At 41.0% G+C, this 24,516-nt stretch overlaps 2 protein-coding genes across 4 annotated transcripts in view; one reads left to right on the forward strand and one right to left on the reverse strand.

Moving 5' to 3' along the window:
- sytl5 (synaptotagmin-like 5) overlaps positions 1–3,842 on the forward strand; it is a 67,790-nt gene extending 63,948 nt beyond the window's left edge. For all 3 annotated transcript variants that reach the window (XM_033617514.2, XM_033617518.2, XM_033617517.2), the window contains one exon: positions 229–3,842. In XM_033617514.2, coding sequence (XP_033473405.2) covers positions 229–371 — 143 coding nt within the window. In that variant the 3' untranslated portion in view covers positions 372–3,842. The remainder of the gene's footprint in view (positions 1–228) is intronic.
- A 3,599-nt stretch (positions 3,843–7,441) lies between these two features.
- srpx (sushi-repeat containing protein X-linked) overlaps positions 7,442–24,516 on the reverse strand; it is a 31,435-nt gene continuing 14,360 nt past the window's right edge. The window contains exons 3-10 of the mRNA XM_033618296.2: positions 24,015–24,203; positions 21,779–21,955; positions 18,826–18,952; positions 18,562–18,683; positions 16,270–16,449; positions 15,142–15,275; positions 9,888–10,009; positions 7,442–8,112 (exon numbers count right to left, since the gene is read on the reverse strand). Of these exons, the coding sequence (XP_033474187.1) occupies positions 7,929–8,112; positions 9,888–10,009; positions 15,142–15,275; positions 16,270–16,449; positions 18,562–18,683; positions 18,826–18,952; positions 21,779–21,955; positions 24,015–24,203 (1,235 nt within the window). The 3' untranslated portion in view covers positions 7,442–7,928. The remainder of the gene's footprint in view (positions 8,113–9,887; positions 10,010–15,141; positions 15,276–16,269; positions 16,450–18,561; positions 18,684–18,825; positions 18,953–21,778; positions 21,956–24,014; positions 24,204–24,516) is intronic.

Below are 24,516 nucleotides of genomic sequence, written 5' to 3' on the forward strand. Positions count from 1 at the left end.
AACTCTGGTGCAGATGATTGAAAATTTAAAGACATATTCTGGAGCTGTGTCCTGTCTGTGCCAGCACAACATGAAAACTTCATTCATTCATCCATTGTTATAAAGTTACCTACAGATATCATTTCATCTACTATCCAAAGCGTGAGTGCTGAGAGACTGTTACTGTCCTCAGGGCACTCTGGTAGTTCCAACAAAGTAAAACAAATGTTTGTCTCTTTTCCCCCGAAGGCACAAGCTACGGGAACGAGGTAGACTGGATGGACTCATACGGGGAGGAACAGCGGCTGTGGCAACGCATGATTGAAAACCCAGAAGTCCCTCAGGAGTGCACTCTGATGCTGCGATCCAGCATGCGCAAGTACAACACATGAGCCAAATCACAGCACAGGCAAGAGAGGACAAAAGAGAATAAAGAGAGGGAGGAGGAGAGGTGATGTGAAGGCGAGGTGAGGAGAGAGCTGGTGAAGTGGAACGGTCAAGAAATAAACAAAGGGTCCTGGACTGGAACGCTCATACAGGAATAGAGACTGTCCCTCTCTCCCTACTTCTTTCCCCCCTGAGATGCCCTGTTCAGCCAGTCATGCCTTACACACTCATCCACATGTGCCCCCCCTCGTGCCCTCCAAAGCATCTAGTCTTGACTAAGCACTGCTGTTTACTGCTGTATATGAAAAACATGTGTTGTGTGTAACTTACTGTACCTAGCCGAATAAGCACAGTGTGAATCCTGACGTGCCCGTCCTCGTCTCTGTGATTCATGAACCAGAGTCCTATCTGCATGTAGTTACAGCTGACAGAGGCCATCTGTAAGGCGTTAGATGAGGCACTGATCAATAACATAGAGACCTAGACATTCCCTTTATAAGTAACCAAGCTGCATCCTGGTCTAAAGCACACGATGATGCTGAGATTCATCCCCTGGAAACAGTTTTGTACAGAGGTGGAAAGTGACTAGTACTACTGTCTCATTCAAGCAGTAGGCTTTAGGAGAACTACATAGTTCATAGTAGCAACGGTAGCACTTTTGAAGACTTGTTTATCTCCGCTGCTCTCAAAGTAGTAACCATCTTTATTTATACGTTTTAGATCACTTCATGAGGGAAAATATCGCAGCAAAATGGAGTATCCTCCTGCAGGCTGCTCTGTTATTCTGCCTGGGGCAACAGTATAATTACTGATTTTAGAATTCACCCAAAAAACTAGGAATGCAACTGTGTTGATCATTTGATTAAAAATTTATGAAATGCCAGAATATTTGAGAAAAATGGCTATAAAAATTTCCAAAGCCGTAGGCAACTTCAGATTTTGAAAGCTTGTGTTGACTGTTTGATATAACAATCTAAAACTCAACGATACATACACTGAAACAAAATCCTCTCAACACTTAAAAGGCCCAGACACACCGAACCAACATCAAAGAACTAGTAGCATTGAAGGCTGAGTGTTGCGTCACCTCACATCACCTGTGTCTCCACCAAAACCTTGAGCTGAACACAAACAAAGACTACAGCCAATGGCCAACTGGCACGTACACTCTGCGCCTGCATGAGAGGAAATAACTCTCCATACCAGCAGGTGGCAGCAGTCTGTATTCGTCGTTCAAAAAGGAAAACTGGAATACAGACAGGACAGATTTAGGATGCTAGTTAGCCAGTTAGCACGAAGGAACAAATTATATTTATTGTACACTAGTGAGCAATATCAATAGTGAACTGTTTCTGCTAAAGAACTCAATGGCTTAAGAATAATCCCACTAATTATAACAAGTTTGTTTTGATCTCATGACTTTAGCCATTTGTTTACTTTCCTCACTTCCATTTGTCTTCTCACTGAGCTGAACTGTCAATAAGATTGTTTTCATTCACGCTGTCTCCGATGTCGATTCAACATGCTGAATCAGCTGAAAAGGGCCAACAAGGGCCGAGTAGGGCCAAGAGTGCTGGACACACCCAAAAATCTAAGACACCGACACTGACCGATGGCAGACCGTTTGCTTAGAGGGTCAGGCGCCGTCAGACGTTTGGTGGGTCCACCACTTTGGTCCAGACTGAAATATCTCAACAACTATTTGAGGGATTGTCATGACATTTACAAACATTCATGGCTCCCAGAGGATGAATCCCGATGACTTTAGCGAACATGTGTTTTACTCTAGCACTGTAGGTTTTGAGCGAAACATCTCAACAACTGTTGGATGGATTGGCATGAAATTTGGTGCAAACTTTCACGGTTCCTCTAGAGTGATTGGTGATTTCCTGATGTCTCTTTAGCGTTATCATCAGATCAAAATTTTTATTCAGGAAATTGGTTTACGACCAAATACCAGCAAAACTAATGACAGTTTGTGTTTAATGCTAACTGGGAAATACAATCATGCTATCAGGCTAAACCAGTGGTTCTTAACTGGTGGTCCATTCTGAATGCACCGCAAGTGACTCGTGAATGTGTCAAGACTGTTTAAAACACACTTTATTTTGAAGTACAGAGAATTTCTGACACAGAGGTTTATTTATGAGTGAGTGACTAACAGACAGCTACTTGACAGAGAAAGTAAACCAGCTCGATGGCATGGCCAAACGCAGGTATGGCGTTGAAGAAATTAAACTGTGAACCATGAACTAATGAGTAAGGAGAAATCTGGATCCCGTGACTGGACCAGATGGGAACTACTGGGGTAAACTAACGTGGTGAACACAGTGAGCATCATACTCATCATCAGACTCAGTCTCTTTGCTTCATAAATGACAACCAGTTAACTGAAAGCAAAATCGTTGGCACGTTACTTTCTTTCAATTGATCAATCAACTCTCAGCATTTTAAAAGAAAGTACAAGTTCTTGAAGAATGTACTTACAGTAAAAAGTAGCCTACTTGTGGTGACAAGTGTAGATTTCACGGGGGATATGGTTACTTCCCTCCAATATTTAGAGCATAACCCCCTACCACAATAAAAAATAGCAGGACTTTATGAAGTTAAAGACATTTACACCATAAATCGATGCAGACAAGGCACAAATCCGTGCATAAAAATTCACCAGAATGCAGGAAATTAAGTGTTTGACACTTAAATTATCAGGGGAAGGACCCTTAAACCTCCCCCCAATGTTGAAACGAAGCTTACGCCCTTGCTTGTAGTTAGTTACTTTCCACCTCTGGCTTTCAGATTTAAAAAAAAATGTAGAGAGATGACACAGTTTAGATTAGCTTCGATGTAAATTAACACTGTATCAGTGTGATAATAGAAACTGCATGGTATTAGATAAAACAGAGGTAGAAGAACAAAAGATGGTTATATAAAGCACTGATATTTACATCATTTTACACATTTTACAAGTGTGATTTTAAGTGCAGGAACCCTGAGACAGAGGCTGTGTGTTACAGAGTGAGTCAGCACTGAGGCGAGCTGCCTTCATCTCAGGGGGAGCCTAATAATGAGTCAGTCACAGTCACCTTGTCGCTGTCGCCCCGGGCTCGGCCATCCACCCTCCTGTGATGAATCACGAAATTCACAAAAACGATTCTCAACCTAAACCCTGTGCGACCATTTCTCATGTGGAATGCCAATTTTGTCGCACTTGTCCTTGGCAACACCTCCGCTCTGAACTCCCGGGGCACAACAGTTTCACACTGCACAATTATAGTAATAATACATGGTGTTCACTGTACTACATACTTTAGATGAGAGGCTCGTGCAATACCTGATTACTGAAGAAACTCTTTGATGTACAGCATGCACTATCTCTGTTGTGTCTGGTTTCCAAGCGTCAAACTCACTGTATTCAAACCTATTTTGTCCCAAACGTGTTACAGGAATATTTTGAAATAAACGCATCTTTCCATAGACTGATGGCTTGTCTTTTTTTGGTGGAGAATATTATGTATATGCCTGATTAACTGTTGTCTATGTGTTTCTGACGACCAAAAAAATACATTTTTTCAAGTCCAAAGAGTCTGGAAAGTATACACTTACTTCTTGTTATGTAAGATATAAAAATCTAGAAGACTTTCACCCAGGGAAAGGCTATATATTGATTTCAATAACCATTTTTACCTTTATTTTATTATAATTTATTTTCTGCGAGTGTTTTAAAGAGTTTGTTTTGGGGGAGTACTTTCTGAATGACACTCGTTATCTTCCACCTGTTGTCCTAATTATCCAAACAGTTCACACCTGTGACTGAATGCATAAAAGGTCGGGCTCAGTTTTTGTCTCCTGGTTTGTGCCCTTGCTGAAGACCTGCCAAGGTTGCAGCTATGTTGGGTTTTTGTTTGATGAACATGTGACCAAACCTTTTATCACAAGTCCCCATGACATCCTGCTTTTCTACACACATGTACCTTAAATTTGCTTTTTTCATGTTTGAATATTTTATTGTTTTTTCTTCACCAGTGTTTGTCAATGCATCCCAAGATTTACTTGTTAAACACTCAACAGCACTTTGGACCAAGAGCAAATATCTGCCAGTGAAACAAGTTTGTCTCTCTATCCAATTGCTGTCTCCTTATCCTTCCTGACTGGCTTTTGTCTCCAAAAAAACCTTAGATGCAGAAAAGCAGAACTCAAAGCTTTAAAACTGGAGTCCACAAACCAACGGGTGACATCCCAGTGGCTATGTCCATTATTTTTATACAGTCTATGGCCATCATCAATGCAGATGAGATGATTTTATTGGCAGGGGGCCAAGTTAAAAGCTCAGCCACTTATTCCACACCAACTGAATTTGAGATTTTAATGACCACAAATGAAGACTTCGAACACTTCTTCCTCAAAAAAAAAAACAAAACTAATACAGCAGCTGCAGCTAAACAGTGTGAGGTGTGATGGGAAAAGACTGCAGAGCGTATTAATAGGTAATGTGAAGTGATGTTAAGTAATTTGATGCGTTAATGCGTGTCTAATATACAGAAAAATATAGACACATTTTTATGTCTTAACAGTGCTCATATATTTTGATATAATTTGCTATATCTTCTTATGGAGATGCAATCTGATGAGGCCCAAACGCACTTGGCAGTAACTCAAAATCAAACCCAAAAATACTGTATGGACTGGAAAGAAATGTTGCTTATACTTGCAATATTAGGCTGAGGTTAATCGAATTGCTGAATTGCTGTGAAGTGACTTCTGATTCACGTAATCTCCTTTATTCAGATGGAGCTATGATGGGATGTGAGTCCCATAAATGCAGCCTATTACATCTTTAAATATATTAAAGGTATTCATAAATCATCGCATAATGTATCCACGTAGATTCATTTCTTATTAAAACTGACAACCCAGAATCCTGCAAGGGTCCAGTTTTCAAGATCCGCCCCGGCGAAGTACAAACCCGCACCCGAACCGCAAACCCGCGCATCAGGCCAATTAGTACCGCAACCCGGTCCGACCCGTTGAAACACGACCCGCAGCCCGACCCGTAACCCGGATTTAAAGTAATCATTTTGGGTCATATTGGCTGAATATTGAACAGCATATCGCCACAGTTAAAGTGCCAGTGAGTAAACAACTACCTAAATGAATCAGCTCTCACAATAAAAACCTGACTTCAGCTTAGAGCATAGATCGGGCCCAAAAAATCCAGCCCGACCCGGCCGGAGCCCGTGCACGTTATGTCCGGACCGGCCCGAGCCCGTCCAATTAACTTTAGGCTAATAATAATTATAATAATAATGTCAAAATATTATTTACAGACTGATTTAACAGACGATCACTGCTGCCACGATCACTGGAAAGTCTGGGCGAGAGGCTTCCACAGAGGAGCGCCCAGTTTGCACCAGCTTTCTAAAGACGTTATTTACTTCACTCAAACTGCGTGTGGCTATTAGCGGTGGTGTTAGTGAATTAGACGTTGTTTATCAATGAGGCTCATTTGCATAGAAAGGTAAAAGAAAAAGGTAATATATGCATATTACCTTATTTAAATACGTGCAAATAACACGAGACACAATCTGCTTGGCAGCGCAGTTAGTGAAGCATTTCACCCTCTGCGCGTGCTTTGTGAATTAGACCGTATCTGTTTGCTCCATTTTTACCGGTTTAGCGGCCGCAAAAGCCACGCAATCCTTTTGTGAATTTGGCCCTCAGTTACAATGTTGCAACATTGTGCGCGCACAGCCCTTCACCTAAAATAAACACCTGTTTTATTACATAATCATGCTTCCGTGTTGCGCCATTCATTAACATCCTATGTTTCTGTCATTCACATAACAAGACTTGTGGTTTAATACTCTTAATTATAACAGCCAACTTATTGAAAAATGTCGGGTTTAAATCGGGCTCGGGCCCATAATTAGCCTACTTTCTGTCCAGAGCGACGTTCAGCAGTTACGAGCCGTCACGTGTTTTTAGAATCCATCAAGGAGAGAAGTAATCCATCAGGGAAACACTTCAGAAACATTATAAAGTGATAGTTGTACGTTTTATCCACTTATTTCTCAAATGCCTACATAATTATTTACTGTTTTGGAAGCGGCGCTTGTTAGACGATGGCAGCCATGTTGATTCTGTCGTCCAATCACAATTTGTGTTATTAGATGGTAAAACGCGTGTAAACAGCTGAACCAATGACCGTTGCTCTTTGATGATCCTTCCTGATTTATGCCCAGGGAAAACCACAAAAATGGGTAGCCTAAATGTCTTTTCAGAGCCAGAGTCACGATGTGTTCAGTATCTGCGATGTTATAAAGAAAAGTGCAGCTGCCAAAGAATCAAAGGGCAATGCACAACATTTGCTACGATGATAATGCAAATCCACGATGTGTAATATTCAATACATATCTGGGTGGAACAGGTTGTTAAGATAAATGATTGAACGTGAGGCGAAATGGTATCTTTAATACAGACAGACGTCCAAACGGGGTCTGATCACCATCTCCTTATGCAACAGCCTCTGAATAATCTGTGCCTCAATGTCCATGATTTTATTCACAAAAGGACCCGCAATGCTTCTCCTTCCTGTTACATGCTCAGCAAGTGATCAGCCTCACGCTTTGATGAAGCAAACCTGCCAGCCAGCAGGTTCGCAGAGTATGTTGTTGTTGGGTTACGCTGAATTGGCTGGTTTCCCTCATCTCAGGCTTAACATACTCAGAGTTTTCACTCATCCCACTTTCTGAAATAGGGCCCTGGTAAGTTGATTTTGTTACCTTTGACCAGACCTAGGGCAGCTTTAGCTAGCTGCTATCTATAGCCTGAGATTCAAGCCTTAGCCACTTGATTCTGGAAAATGCTTTAAACAGGTTGTTTGTACTAAAAAAATGGTTAAAATAATCTCACAGAAGAGACATTTGTTTGTTGTTTTAAGAAAATGAATTGTTCAGGACTCATCTGTAGAAAAAAATAACTTGATAACGATGGATTATTTTTACTCCATCCTTTCCCCTTCTTCACTTTCTCTCCTGACTCCTCAGACACTCACTTTGACACACTGACGATCACATCCTTGATGAAAAGACATATTTAATCAGTGTCTTGTGAATTCAGATGTAGATGTACAGAGAGCAGCATCACTGTCCTGCACATAAAACACACATACAGTATTCTAGAGAGTGTACACCATTGTTAGAAGATGTGAGATATAAATATTAGACAGGCGAAGAGTCTCCCAGTTCATACAGTAAAAAGACTTTTTGTACAAAATAGTAAAACATATTTCTGCTTTGAAAATATTAATAATAATAATAATAATAAAACATACAGATAGACAAGACACAGGAATCAATATGATTGTAATGTACTGTATGACCCGTTCCATTTAGTGACCTCTTTCAATAATGCTTCACATTAGCACACACACACACAGACGCACTCACACCTCTGGAAACAGGACTGAATGAGTTCAGGTAGGAGTGTGTGACATGTTAGAAACAGAAGATCGGTCTGATGCGACTGAGGAGGAGAAGGATCAAAGATGGCTGAGAGTCCGTGTTTTATGATTGGCAGCTCTGGCCCGCTTCCTGCTGTAGCACCATCTCGTCCTTGCGAACGGGTAAGGTGTCGATGGTGGTGAATAATTCAGCCGCTGTGATCGGGAACGGGTAGCGCTGCTTGTCACTGCCCTGCTTGTCTACCAGCACCATTTGGAAGGACCTCTGAGGGATCTGGAGCAGTAACCTGGAAAATGAACACCAGAGCAGTGAGCAGCAGCAGTGGTGGAAACAAATATTGTACTTTTTACTCCACTACATTTATGTGACATCTGTAGTTTTTAATTACAATTTTGGTGGTACTGGTGGTGGTACCAAATTAAGCAAATTTGTGTGACTTCTTTCAAAAAAATATGGGGAAAAAGGCAATGAGCAACTTGGTATGAAATGTCCTACAAATATCAAAAAAATTAATAGATTTAGAAAATTATTTGAAAAAAAAACTTGGGAAAAAAGAAAAAATATATTTATTATATTTATTGATATATTTAAAATTAATATTATTATATATTTAAAATTATGGTACAGAATTAATGTAATTTTTTTTGCACTTTTTTCAGGTGTTTGCATGATTGCTTTTAACTTCTTTTTTTTTACTAATTTTCTTGTTTTTAATTTTTTCTTTTTACCAATTTCTTGCAATTTTTTGGGTTATTTCTTCTTCCCATATGTTTGAAAGAAATCAAGATATTTGCTCAGGTTTTAAAGGGTTAAGAATGGGTTTGAAAGCAGGACTTGTACTTGTTGGGAAATATTTTCATAGTGTGGTATTTGTACTTCTACTTAAGTAAAGGATTGTAACGGGGCGTCGGTGGCTTAGTGGTAGAGCAGGCACCCCATGTACAAGGCTGTTGCCGCAGTGGCCCGGGTTCAACTCCAGCCTGAGGCCCTTTGCTGCATGTCTCTCTCTCTCTCCACACTTCACTATCCTATCAATTAAAGGCAAAAAATCTTTTAAATAAATAAAGGATCGTAACCAATTTAACCCGGCCACACGTGGGGCGATTTCCCTTTTTTATCGAATCCTTCATAAGAGAGCTCTGCTGAGTACGGAGGTTTATAAAAAGGCATGGGCAGATGAGTTGAATATTGAGTTGAATGACGAGAATTGGGGGGAATGTCTTCATAATGTTCATAAATGTTCAGTCAACGTGAGACACAACCTTATACAATTTAAAATACTACACAGACTCCACTATTCACAGGAGAAGCTACACAGATTTTACCCTACTGTTTCACCCATGTGTAATCGATGTAAATCCATGTTAGGTAATCTTTCACATTCCTTCTGGTCATGCAGTAAACTTCACTCTTACTGGAAAAGCATTTTTCACTGTTTTTCTGAGGCTTTTGGAAAAAGCCTGGCACCCAGCCCGCTTGTAGCGGTTCTGGGAGCTACAAGTGTTCTACCTTCTACCAACAAACATGAGAAGAAGGCTATTCAATTCGGGATGGTGATTGCGAAAAAACTGATTTTACGTTTGTGGAAAATGGACTGTGTACTGACATATGACTTGTGGCTGGGAGAAATGTCCAACACACTACATCTCGAGAGACTGAGGCTTTATAACGAAGATAGAGGAGAGGTATTCGACAAGACATGGGACCCTGTACTGAGATACCTTAAGGGACACACTTAATGCTTCACTGTGCGCAGATGTATATGAGTTTGCATATACTTCACTTTATTCTTCTATTTATTCATAAATGTTTTTCTTTAGTCATTTGCCTTATTGTCTAACTATGACCATGGACTGATGTCATAATTTTAGATGTGCTATGTTCTGTATGTTATCTTTCTTTTTTATGCTCTTCTTTTCCTTTTGTCTCTCTGTCCTTTGAAAAATAATAAGCATATATTCAAAAAATAAATAAATAAAATAAAGGATCATAACACTTCTTCCAACAAGTGTTGGAAGTGTGTGTGTGTGTGTGTGTGTGTGTGTGTGTGTGTGTGCGTACCTGAGCTGCAGGGACAGTGCTGGAGGGAGCAGCCTGTGTCGAATTCGGCCAATCTGTGCAGGGTAAGTCCCAACCAGCTCAATTACTGTGACGTGCCTCAGGTCCAGTCCACACTGAGCGTGCTGAGAGAAAGACACAGAATGAGAAGCTGATCTATAAGTTCTGCTGTTTTATGGCTTTGTTATTGATTTCTATGCAGGCGAAAGAAAGCTGAGCACAGTTTATTTCACAGTGGATGTAAAACTCCAAGGCTGCGACTAACGATTATCATCATGATTAATTAAAGTCCCCCTCGACTGAGAGATGAGATTTACTCACTGTTTGACCTTCACTGAGTTCTACACCATAAGGCTGTTTTCACACTCATCTGCTGGAGGAAGGAAAGTTTCTCTCCTTATCTTCAACTTTGTTGGACTCTATTCTCCCATTTTTTTGTGTCTAAGCGACTAATTGGAACAACAACTTTTGAAACCAGTCCAGTACTGAGAGAGGCCGCTGAAGGCTGTAAAACAGGCCACTCAGAGTGTGTTTGCAATGTCATTTACATCCAATAAAAGTGCTTGTTTTCACCATTGACAGTCGGACAAGAGGACCCCTTCAGAGGTCGACCAACTTGTCACAGAGTGGGATCCTTTCAGTAACCAGAAACAGCTCTGAAATCGCCATCGTCAAACCCACCAGATTCCATTTAAATAAACATTTTCTCATCATAAAACACACGTAATTCAAAGTCAAAAAAAACATCTTGGTTCGTCTTTCCACCGTCCCAACAATCACCCACTCTGGTTTGGTTGAAATAAACCCTTAAGTTAGTTAGATGTGAAAATATGCTGACTCTAAATGCACTAAAATTACTGCTTAAGGGAGGTGGATGTTTGAGTGTGATTGGAAGGTCAATCATGGCCCAATATGCACCTTCACAAGTGTGACGTGGAAACTTTAAACCTCCAGGTCACAAACAATGACAGTGGAACTCTCAGTGAAATAGGAGACATCTTGTGTCCAGCAGTTGAACTTCTGAAAATGCGCAACATTTCCATATTAATAGATTCTGGATTGTTCACTGAGGGAGAAGGAGTAAATGTAATTTTTAAGATTAAGATCATTTAAATGTCCAGTGTGCAGGATTTAGGGGGACATACTGGAAGAAATGGAATATAAATATAACATGTACAGTACAGGCCAAAAGTTTGACACACCTTCTCATTCAATGCATTTTCTTTATTTTCATGACTATTTACATTGTAGATTCTCACTGAAGGCATCAAAACTATGAATGAACACATGTGGAGTTATGTACTTAACAAAAAAAGGTGAAATAACTGAAAAGATGTTTTATATTCTAGTTTCTTCAAAATAGCTACCCTTTGCTCTGATTACTGCTTTGCACACTCTTGGCATTCTCTCCATGAGCTTCAAGAGGTAGTCACCTGAAATGGTTTCCACTTCACAGGTGTGCCTTATCAGGGTTAATTAGTGGAATTTCTTGCTTTATCAATGGGGTTGGGACCATCAGTTGTGTTGTGCACAAGTCAGGTTAATACACAGCCGACAGCCCTATTGGACAACTGTTAAAATTCATATTATGGCAAGAACCAATCAGCTAACTAAAGAAAAACGAGTGGCCATCATTACTTTAAGAAATGAAGGTCAGTCAGTCCGGAAAATTGCAAAAACTTTAAATGTGTCCCCAAGTGGAGTCGCAAAAACCATCAAGCGCTACAACGAAACTGGCACACATGAGGACCGACCCAGGAAAGGAAGACCAAGAGTCACCCCTGCTTCTGAGGATAAGTTCATCCGAGTCACCAGCCTCAGAAATGGCAAGTTAACAGCAGCTCAGATCAGAGACCAGATGAATGCCACACAGAGTTCTAGCAGCAGACCCATCTCTAGAACAACTGTTAAGAGGAGACTGCGCCAATCAGGCCTTCATGGTCAAATAGCTGCTAGGAAACCACTGCTAAGGAGAGGCAACAAGCAGAAGAGATTTGTTTGGGCCAAGAAACACAAGGAATGGACATTAGACCAGTGGAAATCTGTGCTTTGGTCTGATGAGTCCAAATTTGAGATCTTTGGTTCCAACCGCCGTGTCTTTGTGAGACGCAGAAAAGGTGAACGGATGGATTCCACATGCCTGGTTCCCACTGTGAAGCATGGAGGAGGAGGTGTGATGGTGTGGGGGTGTTTTGCTGGTGACACTGTTGGGGATTTATTCAAAATTGAAGGCACACTGAACCAGCATGGCTACCACAGCATCCTGCAGCGACATGCCATCCCATCCGGTTTGCGTTTAGTTGGACGATCATTTATTTTTCAACAGGACAATGACCCCAAACACACCTCCAGGCTGTGTAAGGGCTATTTGACCAAGAAGGAGAGTGATGGAGTGCTGCGGCAGATGACCTGGCCTCCACAGTCACCGGACCTGAACCCAATAGAGATGGTTTGGGGTGAGCTGGACCGCAGAGTGAAGGCAAAGGGGCCAACAAGTGCTAAACACCTCTGGGAACTCCTTCAAGACTGTTGGAAAACCATTTCAGGTGACTACCTCTTGAAGCTCATGGAGAGAATGCCAAGAGTGTGCAAAGCAGTAATCAGAGCAAAGGGTGGCTATTTTGAAGAAACTAGAATATAAAACATGTTTTCAGTTATTTCACCTTTTTTTGTTAAGTACATAACTCCACATGTGTTCATTCATAGTTTTGATGCCTTCAGTGAGAATCTACAATGTAAATAGTCATGAAAATAAAGAAAACGCATTGAATGAGAAGGTGTGTCCAAACTTTTGGCCTGTACCGTATGTTTTCCTTAGTGTATAATCACCTGGAAATGAAGCTCTGGCAAAGGTTCAGCCAGGAAGACAGTACTTTTTCATGCTTAGACTGTAACCTTCTTCCTCACCCTGACATTCACTCCTTTCACGTATGCTCACGCTCTATTCCTGGCTGTCAGTGTTCGGGACTGTCAACTGAGTCATCAGCTGATCTACAATCAACCAATAGCACAGCGTGATCTTAGCGCTCCTCATTTTAAATATGGTTCTTTCTCTGCCCACAGTCTTGTCATGCTGCTGCTGTGCGTATCCCCCACCTTCCCATCACCACCTTGTCTTCTCGGATGCAGCCTCTATTCGCCTCATCAACCGAAGTCTTCATTCACCACCACCACCAGTGTCTGGACTCCATGGGGGGATTTATTTGCTGCTGCTCAGATGTCCAACAATCACAAATAATCTCCCTCTGGTGACTAAGTGCCAAAGACTTCTGTTGAATCTTATCAGCACAAATCATCTGTTAATCTGTACACTTGTATTCTGCATTAAACTTCATCTTTATTTCATTCCTGTCTCTCCTGATTGAAATGAGAATGTGTTTTAGTTACCTTAGAATCAGTCTTTTATATCTACATAAGGAGCAAGTCGTCGTTCACAGAGATCGCCATGTTGCACTAGGATGTTTTTACAGTAACAGACAAACCAAACACTGTCTCTTGAAAGGGCTCTTCACATTTTTGCGTCAGCCACCATAGTAAGCAGTCACTCCGCGATGAGCAGCATCGGGAAAAACTGATTTTTAAACATTAAACTGCTTTACTCCATGTTTTCACCTGTTTAGATTGCAGGGTCCATTTTTTTGGAATATCTGGGACCAGTTGCACAAAACATCTTTCAGTTTTCTCCATATGTATGATACTTACAGCTTAATTTCTCCTTAGCTGAGGGACTTACACAGTTGCACAGAATCACTTTAAAGGTTTCCCTAGTTACAAAAAAAGCGTTAACTCATTTACTGCATTGAAAGAGATTTTACAGTGGTAAAAGTTTCCATGTTTGTTTGCTTGGACTCAGGCTTGTTATGCCTGTTATCGTCCCACAAAGTTACCTTATAGTTAGTGAAAAAATGGCAGAGGTAAAGAGGACAATAAAACCATATTGGTCAGAGGAGGAAAAGATTATACTTCTGTGGGAATAAAATCATAGAAGGGACAAACTACAAAGTAAATTTGATCCCCAAATACCAGAAAACAGAAAACTACTATAGGAAGAAATTGCAATGAAAATGAATTCAGTCAAATCTGAAGTGTAAAATCAAAAGTGTGTCCCCTGGGTTCTCCTGACTGCAGAAAGCTCTTTCATTTATCACCATAAACTCGGTCATGTTGCAGTTAAGATAGAGTCTGAGGTCCCTTTTTTTGTTTTGTTTTTGTTTTGCCTCGCTTTGGTTGCTAAGGTCTTTTGTGCAACAGTCTAGGGATTCCTTAAGTATAAGACAAAGACAAGGAAAAAAACAAAAATTGTTAAGTGAACATTTTAAAGAAACCTTAAAGAGAAGACTTAAGGGTGTTTTGTGCAACCAATTTTACTGTGAGGAAACCTTAACCAGGACTTAAAGGAATATGTCAATTTAAGGTATTTTGTGCAACCGACCACTGGATCTTAAGTTATCAAAATATAAAGGTGAGCACACATTAGCAGGTGCTTAGCTGCCCGTCTCTAATGAGTTGAACAGCGTCAGAGGAACACTGATTTGTAACACAAAACTCCTTCATTCAGCGTTTTTACTGCTTTTAATCACCTTGTGCTTTTGTTTTAGAGAGGAAGAGACCACTGTGGATAATTCTGCTAATAATAAAAATGTCCTGAACAATGAACACTGAAGGAATTCTAACCAGGAGAAGTTTTAGCTGGTTACAATCTGATATCCTCACCACTAGATGCCACTAAATCCCCATAAACCCTCCACGCTGCTCCTTTAAAACAGAGAAAGGCAGCAAATCCTCAATTCTTGATCAACTAATCGGTTAATCAGCTAATCAATTCTGCTTTGAGTCGCACAAACAACTCTCAACCTGACAGATTCCACGACTGATCACTCAGGTTGTTCACAAACTTTTAACATGGTGTCATGTTTCAGCTGATAACCTGTCACTTTAAAAGGTCAGGCGTTTTAAAGTCAGCTCTGACTTAATGGTTTCTGACGAGCCGTGGAAACATCCAGCCCCAGAATAAACCTTATCAAAGCTGGTGTCAGTATCATTTATTCATCTCCTTGACATTTTCTGGACCCCCCCCACCTCTATTTTTATCTTTTTCTTTATTTGTCTCACTGCTTTGTCCCCACAGAGGCAGCAGAGCGAGAATGACAACAGCAGCGGAGACACAAATCACTGCAGCACTGACGTCCATCGCTTCTCCCCTTCGTCTCCGTCACCCCACATACAGCTCATGTTCTCCCTGCGAGTCGTGCCTCACCTGTAAGTTAGTCATCTGGAAGCGGTAATTATGATTGGCAGCCGTCGGGGCCGAGATAATGAGGAGCCGTCGTTTCTCATAGAACTGGTCCAGCAGAGCGGCAGCCGTGCGCACTCCCACGTTTATGTTCATGGCTGTGATGACATTGAATGTACAATTAAGTGAAATGACAAGATATGACACACAGGACAGGATGACAAGATTTAATACAACACAGTGAGATGCCGCGTTAGTTGATTCCTGAGTGCTGAGCAAACATCGTTCACCATCGAATTCACCAGTGAACTGAACCTGAAACATTGAATATGAATTACTGATGGTTTGTTGCAGCAGTCTCTCCCATCCGCTACTTTTTCATGTCTCACAGATACAGACATTCAATAGAAGGGCGTCCACTATTGATTTGTCAAATCGATGGATGGCACAGTGGGCCCATTTTTTCCTTCGCTGAGCTTCTCACATGGACCCAGCTGAGCACAGGTAGGCAAACTTTACACAAGGCTGTTGTGTTTACTGACTATACGGCACAAGACAGCACACATTTAAAATAAAATGAGTCTGAGCTCAGAGAATAAGACGTAAAAACACTCAATCTGAGCCTTAAACCTGCCTGAGCAGTATAAAAGTAGCCCAATTTTATATTTTCTGTGTCAGACTGGGTATCTTGTAAACCCAGAGCTTCTCTTTTATGTCCTGTGGCTGTTCACAAGTCCAAAAACGATGTACACATCTGAAGTAGGGCTGGGTGATATAAATATTGTACTATTATTGTCATTAATATATGCATGGTTTTGTTTTTGCTTGTGTCCAAAGTTTTTCTTTTTATGAATGTTTTGGAGATATCCCTCCTAATTAATCGCAAGGCTGCAGTATTTGGGGTGATCCCTGAAGCCTGCAGACTTTCATACTTATTATTAGATATTCTTTTGATTATGTCAAGGATGCAGTTTACACATGGGAATGGAGTAAGCAGATTAAAGTGAGTGTATGAATGTATGAAAATTACTTGTAGACTGAAACTACAAACAAAACCATAATTCAAATTCAAAAGAGATAAAAATACGTTTCAGAAAATATAGTACTGTACATTCATGTTATTGTGTGTGTTTTTCTGCATGCAGTACGTACCTGTGCAGGTCGTGTCTGTGCCGGACCAGGTGAGTCCGTACTGACACACTCTGGCAGGGCTGCCCTGAAGCTCGTAGCCACCGGTGCACTTGAACTCACAGTTGGCACCGTAGTTGTCTTTGTCACTGTCACACTTCATGTAACCGTTGTCTGGGGGGAACAGTGGGCTGCAGCGGCGCACTGCACAGACACAAAACACAGAGGAACATTGGCAGTCTTAATATTGTATCGAGAGACAGTTTTGAATATTCAATTTACCTGCTGTGCACTGACTAAAAGACATGTAGGGTACACGAGTAATTAGTTCTGCATAATGACTTTTACTTATACACTTTAAAGCTGAAGTGCAGAACTTTTGTCGCCCCCCTCTGGCACTGAGAGTAACTACACAAACTCTGGTGTTTCATGCTTTTATTGTTTGCCTGCAGGTGAGCTTGCTGCATCTTCCCCGCCCCCAGGAGCGCACTTTTGAAGTCTGTTTTTGCCTTGAGATCCCTTTTTTTATCTGGAGCATCCACTCCTGAAACTTTTCTTGGATGCTTCTGAGGATTTTAAACCTTTACATCTGCCATACTCCTTGCTGCTGCTCCATCACTATGGTCTCTCTCCCCTTCTGTTTTCTTTTCTTTCATCTTTATTTCAAACTGTGGGCATACAAAGTATCAAAAGAAAGCAGCAGAATCCAGCCCCCAGTCACCAGAGGAACATGCTGTCATGAACTGTATAAATAATGGGTGTAGCTACCCTGGCGTCCCCTGTTGGGTTGTGGACTCTTGTTTTGAAGCCTTGAGTTCAGCATCTCAACATCTTGTTGTTGTTTTTTTTCTTTTTGAGCCAGTAGTGACCATATTTGGACAAGAGGCTGGAGCTGTGGCATGAGGGGTGGATCTGACTCACAGACTGCAGTGACTGGTAGCGACACCTCCCAGCCAGTCAATGAAGTGGCCCTTCCCTTAAATATGCCTAACTTTGGGCGTTAATATTATGTGAACGGGTGAGTTGTACAAAAAACTTTCACCCTGTCCAGCCGTCATCAATGTTAAAATTAGCTTTAGATCAGACAAAAAATTTGTTCCAGGCTGTAAACATGCTTACATGCTGTAAAGTTGTGCATTGTAACATAGGGGGCTATGGGGATTTACTGATTTGGTGCCAGCCTCAAGTGGCCATTAGATGAACTGCAGTTCGTGGCTTCATTTTTTCAGCCTTTGAGGTTACCGCTCAGTTTCTGCATTTGCATGTTTCATACATATCATATCAATGTGTCTAAAGTGATGTAATGTTTAAGCTGACTTTGTCAGGAGGAGGAGGAGAGGATGGAGGATGGTGGATGGCGTGGCACCTAGGCGCGAGGCCTACCAAGCTGCAGGCAAATGCAGACACTGGTCAACACAGACAAACTACAAAACCAGTTGTGTTTTAGCGAGTCATTACTGTGTTTCCATCTGCTTTTTGGTTTCAAATGTGGGTGTTTTGTGGCAATCCGTCAATGTGTTTCCACCAGGGATAGTGTGAAATATCACTGCTTTTCCTGCTGGGACTGTGCCCCCACAACATGGTATTTTAAGCCATAAAATGATGTTTACCTGACCATAGCCAAGTGTTTTTTGTTGTTAAAACATAACTTTCCAATGTATCTGCTCCATAATAATGTGCAAATGGAACGTATCCGTGATTTGCTGAAACTTTTGCCGTCTTTCTAGTGATAGGGTTGTTGAATCATGCACATACAGACTGTGTTGAGAAACTAAAGTTAACAAAAAAAAAAAAAAATATGAGACTAATGAAACAAATCGAGCATAAAACAAATAAATGAATGAGTTGACATGAAATGAATCACTTCTGGTGCGCGGGAAAGTTGCCACAAACATCAGACACCCAAACTTTGGTATCTGAGTAATACAGATAGCTTCCCTGGCAGCAATATGTTGTGAACTCATTTGGCAAGGGCTTAAATGTAACAGACGTTCTTTTATATGTTAAAACTCCCACAGTCCAGCTTTTAGTATATTTTGATGCTTTTGTACTGAATCCAAAGAAAAATTTTAAATGCATGACTTTCACTTGTAATAATGTATTTCTGCAGTGATGTATTATTGCTACTTTTACTTAAATAAAGGATCGTCTACCACTGAAAATAATCAGAAGTCAAATAATGTAGCACAGTCTCTATTTTTCCCATTGTTAGTACCAAGTTACAAAGCACTTTCCCCTGATTCCTGGCAATAACACAAAGTGTGACTGACACTCCTGCTCCACACACAGAGTATCAGTAAGCTTTTGTAAACTCACCTCGCACTCTGACAGTGAAGCGACAGGATCCTTTGTTCCCTGCACGGTCATACACAGTGTAGGACATCTTATGGAGCCCCTCTGGGAAATCTGATTTTGAAGGTTTCCCTTTCAGGACAACACTGAAAAAGACAGGCTGTGTTTTAATCTTTCACTGTGATCTCTGTGTTCAGACTGAGGATAACCAACAGGACTAAAACAGACTGAGTGCACTGAAGCGAAACGGGATAAAAAGCTTAAAAGGGTGGCAGAGATGAGACTGACTCTGTAAGGATGCCATCTGCAGTGTCTACACCCTCTGGTGTGTCCCAGGTCACCCTCGCTGTCAGTTTTCCTGGTTCTGCCCACTTATCCTTCACATTAGGACACTTGATTTTTGGAGGATCCATATCTAGAGAGACAAAGAAAGAAAACTTAAAGAAAAAGAGGCCACATTTAAATATGAAGTAATGCTGGGACACTACTGTAGGCTGTAAGCAAGTTAGTTGGACAAGCTGACAATTGCTGTTTACATAAGAGCAGATAAACACACTGTTCTTGTGTTTTTATCACCACCAGGCGTAAGTCTGCAGGGTATCATGCGTTTAAGTCATTTGTGTGCATGTATCAGTGTGTGTCTGCAGCTAATCCCGCAAACTACTGGACCAATCAGCCTCATATTAATTTTCACTTACTGTTGACCATGCATGTTTTAAAAGATTTGTTGCTCACTGGCACATGAAGCCAAAAAAACTCAATTTCCATGGTATGAAATTACCTGGAAGTGCTGTATTGTGGGGCCCGGAAAGCAAGTGCACTAAAGACTTGCAGCCACTGAGCATGGCAAGGCGGCCAACTTCCACCAGCCTCATGGCTGATTTTCAGTTTAGCGCTTCACTAACTTGAATGGGGATCAAATTATTTAGTCTTGCAGCTCTTTTAGACAATGTCATCAGATCGGGGCACCAGTGGCTTAGTGGTAGAGCAGGCGCCCCATGTACAAGGCTGTTGCCGCAGTGACCAGGGTTCGACTCCGGCCTGTGGCCCTTTGCTGCATGTCACTCCCCCTCTCTCTCCCCCCTTCACGCTTGTCTGTCCTATACATTAAAGGCTAAAAAGCCCCCCAAAAAAATCTTAAAGAAATGTCATCAGATCAAATGGATCAATCCCGATAGTGAAACAAGTAATTTCACAGGGGTTGTGACGATTAAAAAAAAGTTTCCACTGATTTCCAGACATCACTTTCCCAATGTTGGTCTATAGGAAAAAGTATTTTTGGATCCCATAGCATCATGAGACAGACCCAATCATTGTAATTCCACTTTTGGCCAATATGTAAAATTGCCTTCAAAGCCCAGCACTTTTTCCTGGGGGGCTGCTGTTGACTCCTAGCTGCTTAAAACCGTCTGGTAAGGGCCACAAGTTCTCAACAAGCGTTGCAGGCCACATTTTGGCCTTCGTCGTGACTCAAAGAGTGACATTTTTAGAACAGTTTGGTCTTATTTTCAACCAGAGTATCTGCAGAATGATTCCATACCTGAAATGTAATGATTCACTAAAATAAGGCACGATAGGAGATGAATTAAACTCCATTTTTGTTATCTTCGTCACCATCTTGAAATCTTGGGATTTGGAGGGACAATTCCACCAGGCCCAGGTACACCCTGGTTTTGTTCCAGCACACAGTGTGATTTCACACTGGGAGTGTTTTTCCTGCCCAATTTTGTAGACTTGTCATATTTGTCAGATTTGGTCATTTTTCCTTGATATTCGTGCTTCTACTATAGGTAAGTAATAGTGTTTATTAATGTGATTTCCTTCTGTGTTGTGCTGTAGCCTACAGTCAGGCCAGCCGTTTTCTGAATGAATGATTAGAGAAAAGTAAAATCAAACATTGATTGAGGAAATTACTGCAAGGTAATCATGACATTAAATCAGGAGTGAACAAATAATGTTTTCTTCTTCATTTATTCATTCAATCTTGAGGGCTACTTTAATTAAATATTGGTCAAATTGTGTACATAACTGAAATAATGAAAAGAGTATGTCTTTCAGTTTTCCATTCATACCAAATTTATGTAATTTCAAGACTGTTAAGGGACCACAGCATGCAAAAATGTATTCAAATACACCATTTTGAAAAGAGGCAATATTTCCTTTTCCCTCGCCAAAATGTTGCTTAACTTTGAAGCATTATTTGGCTATCATATCAACAACATAGCATACTATAGTTGGTACCAATTGATGCCTTAGGTCTTCCTAGTTTAATATGATACCCGTGTCTTCACTGTAGCTTTAAAACTAAGCCCGATACAGCAGGTTTTATTTGCTAAAAATCACTTTCATCTTTATAATAAGATTTTATCTAGATTTCAGAAACAGTGGCTGTTAGCATGTAAATCTGCTCTGCAACACGACGTGGCTTTGTCAAAATTAGACAAGGCTGGTGTTTTTATAAACCTCTGTGATGCTTCTGAAACATGCTGTGACAGGTGGTGTCTAGAATGGCCATGACCTGCTGCTTCAATCTACTCAGTGCACTTTTCTAATTGGTTTTGGAAAAGCTAAAAGACCCCACCCTCAAAACTCTTTAGATGTCACGTATCCCTTCCTACAGCCCCAATCCTGCATTCCAGTGGCACCTTTCTTCAACAAAACACCTGGACTTTTCACCGTGAAATAAAATGTCTGATGATCCAAGACACTGTGAGACAGCTAGACGTGATCTGGCCAAGGACTTGGTTTCAAGATTTAAAAAAACAACACAGCATCATTCCTTGCAGGAGACTCAGTGCCACTTCACAAACAGAATTAGTGAGGTCGTGACGGCTGTGATGCGGTGAGATCTGAATGAGTCTTCACACAACACAAACCCTGTGACTGTGACCAAGGTCGCTGGATGATTCAGCCATGTATATGATCACCTACAGTAAATGCAGGCCTCATAGTTCATTTTCAGACTGACAAATATATAACATTTTCTGGTGATGACTGACTAACTACAGTATGTATTTGTTTGTGTGTCTGTGTACATGTACATGTCTAGAGGCTTATTTCTTTCCAAACATCAATCACATAACCCTGTATTATGAGGAATCGTCTGCAGTCTGCAGCTGACATTCGCCTTAAGCAAGTAATTACCTGCTACATGTGTTTTTGCAGCTCAGTAGTCTGCAGGCTCCAGTCCTCTGTGGGAGATGAAATTATGCACAAAATAACAACACACACTCAGTCTTACCGACGCAGGTCGGGACTGCGGCGCTCCATGACTTGGTGTGCTGGCAGGTTGCCGTCTTCTGACCCTTCAGACTGAATCCAGGCGAGCAGAAGAACTCACAGCGAGAGTTGAAGTAGGAGCCGTCTGAACACTTGTAGCCGCCGTTAGCGGGCATGCTCAGCTTGGGACAGCGGATCTCTGCCAGAGAAGGAGCTCAGTGTTGATGCAAGACTTACTTTGAGTTACAGGATGATTCACTCAGTTTAATTTGGTTCAGGTACATGCTATAAATTAAGGTTATGCTTCTTTTTAATAATACATTGCACTGGTCTGTCTTTGTCTTTTATTAAAGTCATACATCAACCACTCTTCTTTGATATGTTGGACGTGATTCATTGTTTTTAATTTCAAAGTTATTCCAACATTAAACTGACAATGAGAATCCTTTAACCTGAACTGATTACGGATCAGCAGTGGTAATTCATAAGAGCAGGCCTGGATGTATTAAGAAAACTGGATAAAGTGTTGGAGGCCTATGACAGTTGCTCAGTGGTGCATGAAGCCAAAATGGTTCACTTGGTGCATATAATAATACCCAGATGATCCGGGGATGATCAGCACTACTTCCATAGAGCGACTGCACTAAAGACTTATGACAGGTGCGGCCGAGCAGCCAACTTCCAGTTTAGTGCTCAGCTAACTTGAATGGGGTAAAAATTATTTAATCGTTTTTCTTTTTTACTTTTAGTAGGTACTGCAGCTGCCCTTAAAAAGTACGCACTGTTGTATGCAGTATGCACACAATCAGGACATACTACTGTCTTATAACGTTACGCCCTGAACTTTGACCCTTTTGCTTTTATATGCGTTATATCTATTCACCAGAGACGAAGATCAACGTTCTGCTGTTGTTACTTTGCAATGTATGTAGTTCAACTTTAAAGTTATAACTGCACAGATTGTAGATTCTAACATATATTTGCGACAGTGAAATTACATCTGCAGTTCTCTGTCATTGTTATTTTTATAGTTATGATTATTTTGTTTGCTTAATCAATATTCCTATTATTACTATTCAACAGCTTATCAGTTACTTGAATGTGCTGTCATCCGTCACTGCAAGTTTGCAGCTCAGTCGATGTGAAGTATCGTCCAATGCGCAAAGGATTGTGGGTCAGAATAGCCAGAAAAGCATGCTGGCTTGCATACTTCAAAATTGGACCAGATGTAGCAGAACATCCTGGTATTTTTGGCATACTGCATTTGACATACTATGTATTGGGACATACTAAATCTTTTTCTGGCATACTATATAGTATGGTAGTATGGGTATTAGAACGCACAGTTCCTTGTCATCAGAGAGACCATATCCCCTTTTGGGTGAAAACAACTGTAAAAGTTCCAGTGCCAAATTGGAAAATTAGTGACACCATGCCAAAGCTGCTGGGATGTATTTTGCATGTCAAAAAAAACCCACAATTTTTTTTACTTCCCCGGAGAGCCAAGGACAGTAACAGAAGACATCTGTGGCTTCAGGCCATCTGCAGAGGGGATAAAAATGGTAAACTGAGGGACCCGACCAGAGTAGCTGGCTCTGAAACTAACAATCTAACATTCAGCGTGAATTATCCACAACTTCTGTTAAATTTTTTTGTGGGTACAACTGAGTGAAACCATGCAGATGCCTTCAAGGACAGATTGTCTAAAGGTTTGTGCTGCTATCCCCCTTATTTAAACAGCTATCTCATCTCTGTCCTCTCTTTAACAGCTAGTTTTGTTTTCTGACGTCATATGAACCAGTTCTTTTTTTAAGTATGACCCCACCTTAATGACAGTAGCAGCGGCAGTCATTTGTAATTATTATCCTGAGTTACAAGGGAGTGATTTAAAGTAGCGTCCTGTGGTGTAAATACTGTTTTCAAAGAGGCACAGAGAACAGACTGTAGGGAGAGGAAGTTGATCTGTGCAGTTGTTTACAAATTATTTGTACAAACATGAACCAATTTTCAAAATCCCAAATGTCAGATCTGGATAAAGAATATCACCAAAAACAAAGGAAAAAAAGCTCCCTCCCCTGATGGAGCCAGATGTGGTTTAAAGCTGTTGAGAAAGTAAAGACGTAGATCTCCTATTTCCAGGACCAAGAATGAACTTGCTCAAAAATGTAAGAATTATCATCAGGAATCCCCATGAGTCAAACCTAGTACGTAGGTGCATGCGTGAGCACACATATGCATGTGTATGTGTCAGTTTTTACCTCTGCAGGCGTAGTTAGAGGACCAGTGTTTGCTGGCCATACACACCACCTCTGAGCTCTGGGACTCATATCCCTGCTTGCATCGGATTTTACAACGAGTGCCCATCACGTTCCTGTAGTGTTCTCCTCTGGGTGTGCGACAGCTCACGTCCCCATGTTTCACCTTAATGGGCGCGCACCATGGTGTCCCTAAAAATTGACGAAAGACAGTTACATTGACCTTTTCTTTACTGCATCAAGGCAATTATATGTTTTTTATGGTCCGGCCTTGGAGTGGGAAAGTATCAGTATTCAATAATAAGCACTTACCTGAAGACTATTAAAGCTTAGACAGACTTCCTTTATAGGTGTGAAAATGCAAAAACCCGCCCATCATCTGAGTTCAGACAGATACGGAGGATTTTTTATTACCTTATCTGCAACTTCCCATAATCCAACAGTGTCTCGTGAGGCAGAGAGGATAGTCACACTTGAGGAAAAGGCAGATAATGATGTGTGGAGA

Source organism: Epinephelus lanceolatus, chromosome 14 (genome assembly GCF_041903045.1).
Source record: "Epinephelus lanceolatus isolate andai-2023 chromosome 14, ASM4190304v1, whole genome shotgun sequence".
NCBI classification, from domain to species: Eukaryota; Metazoa; Chordata; class Actinopteri; order Perciformes; family Serranidae; genus Epinephelus; species Epinephelus lanceolatus.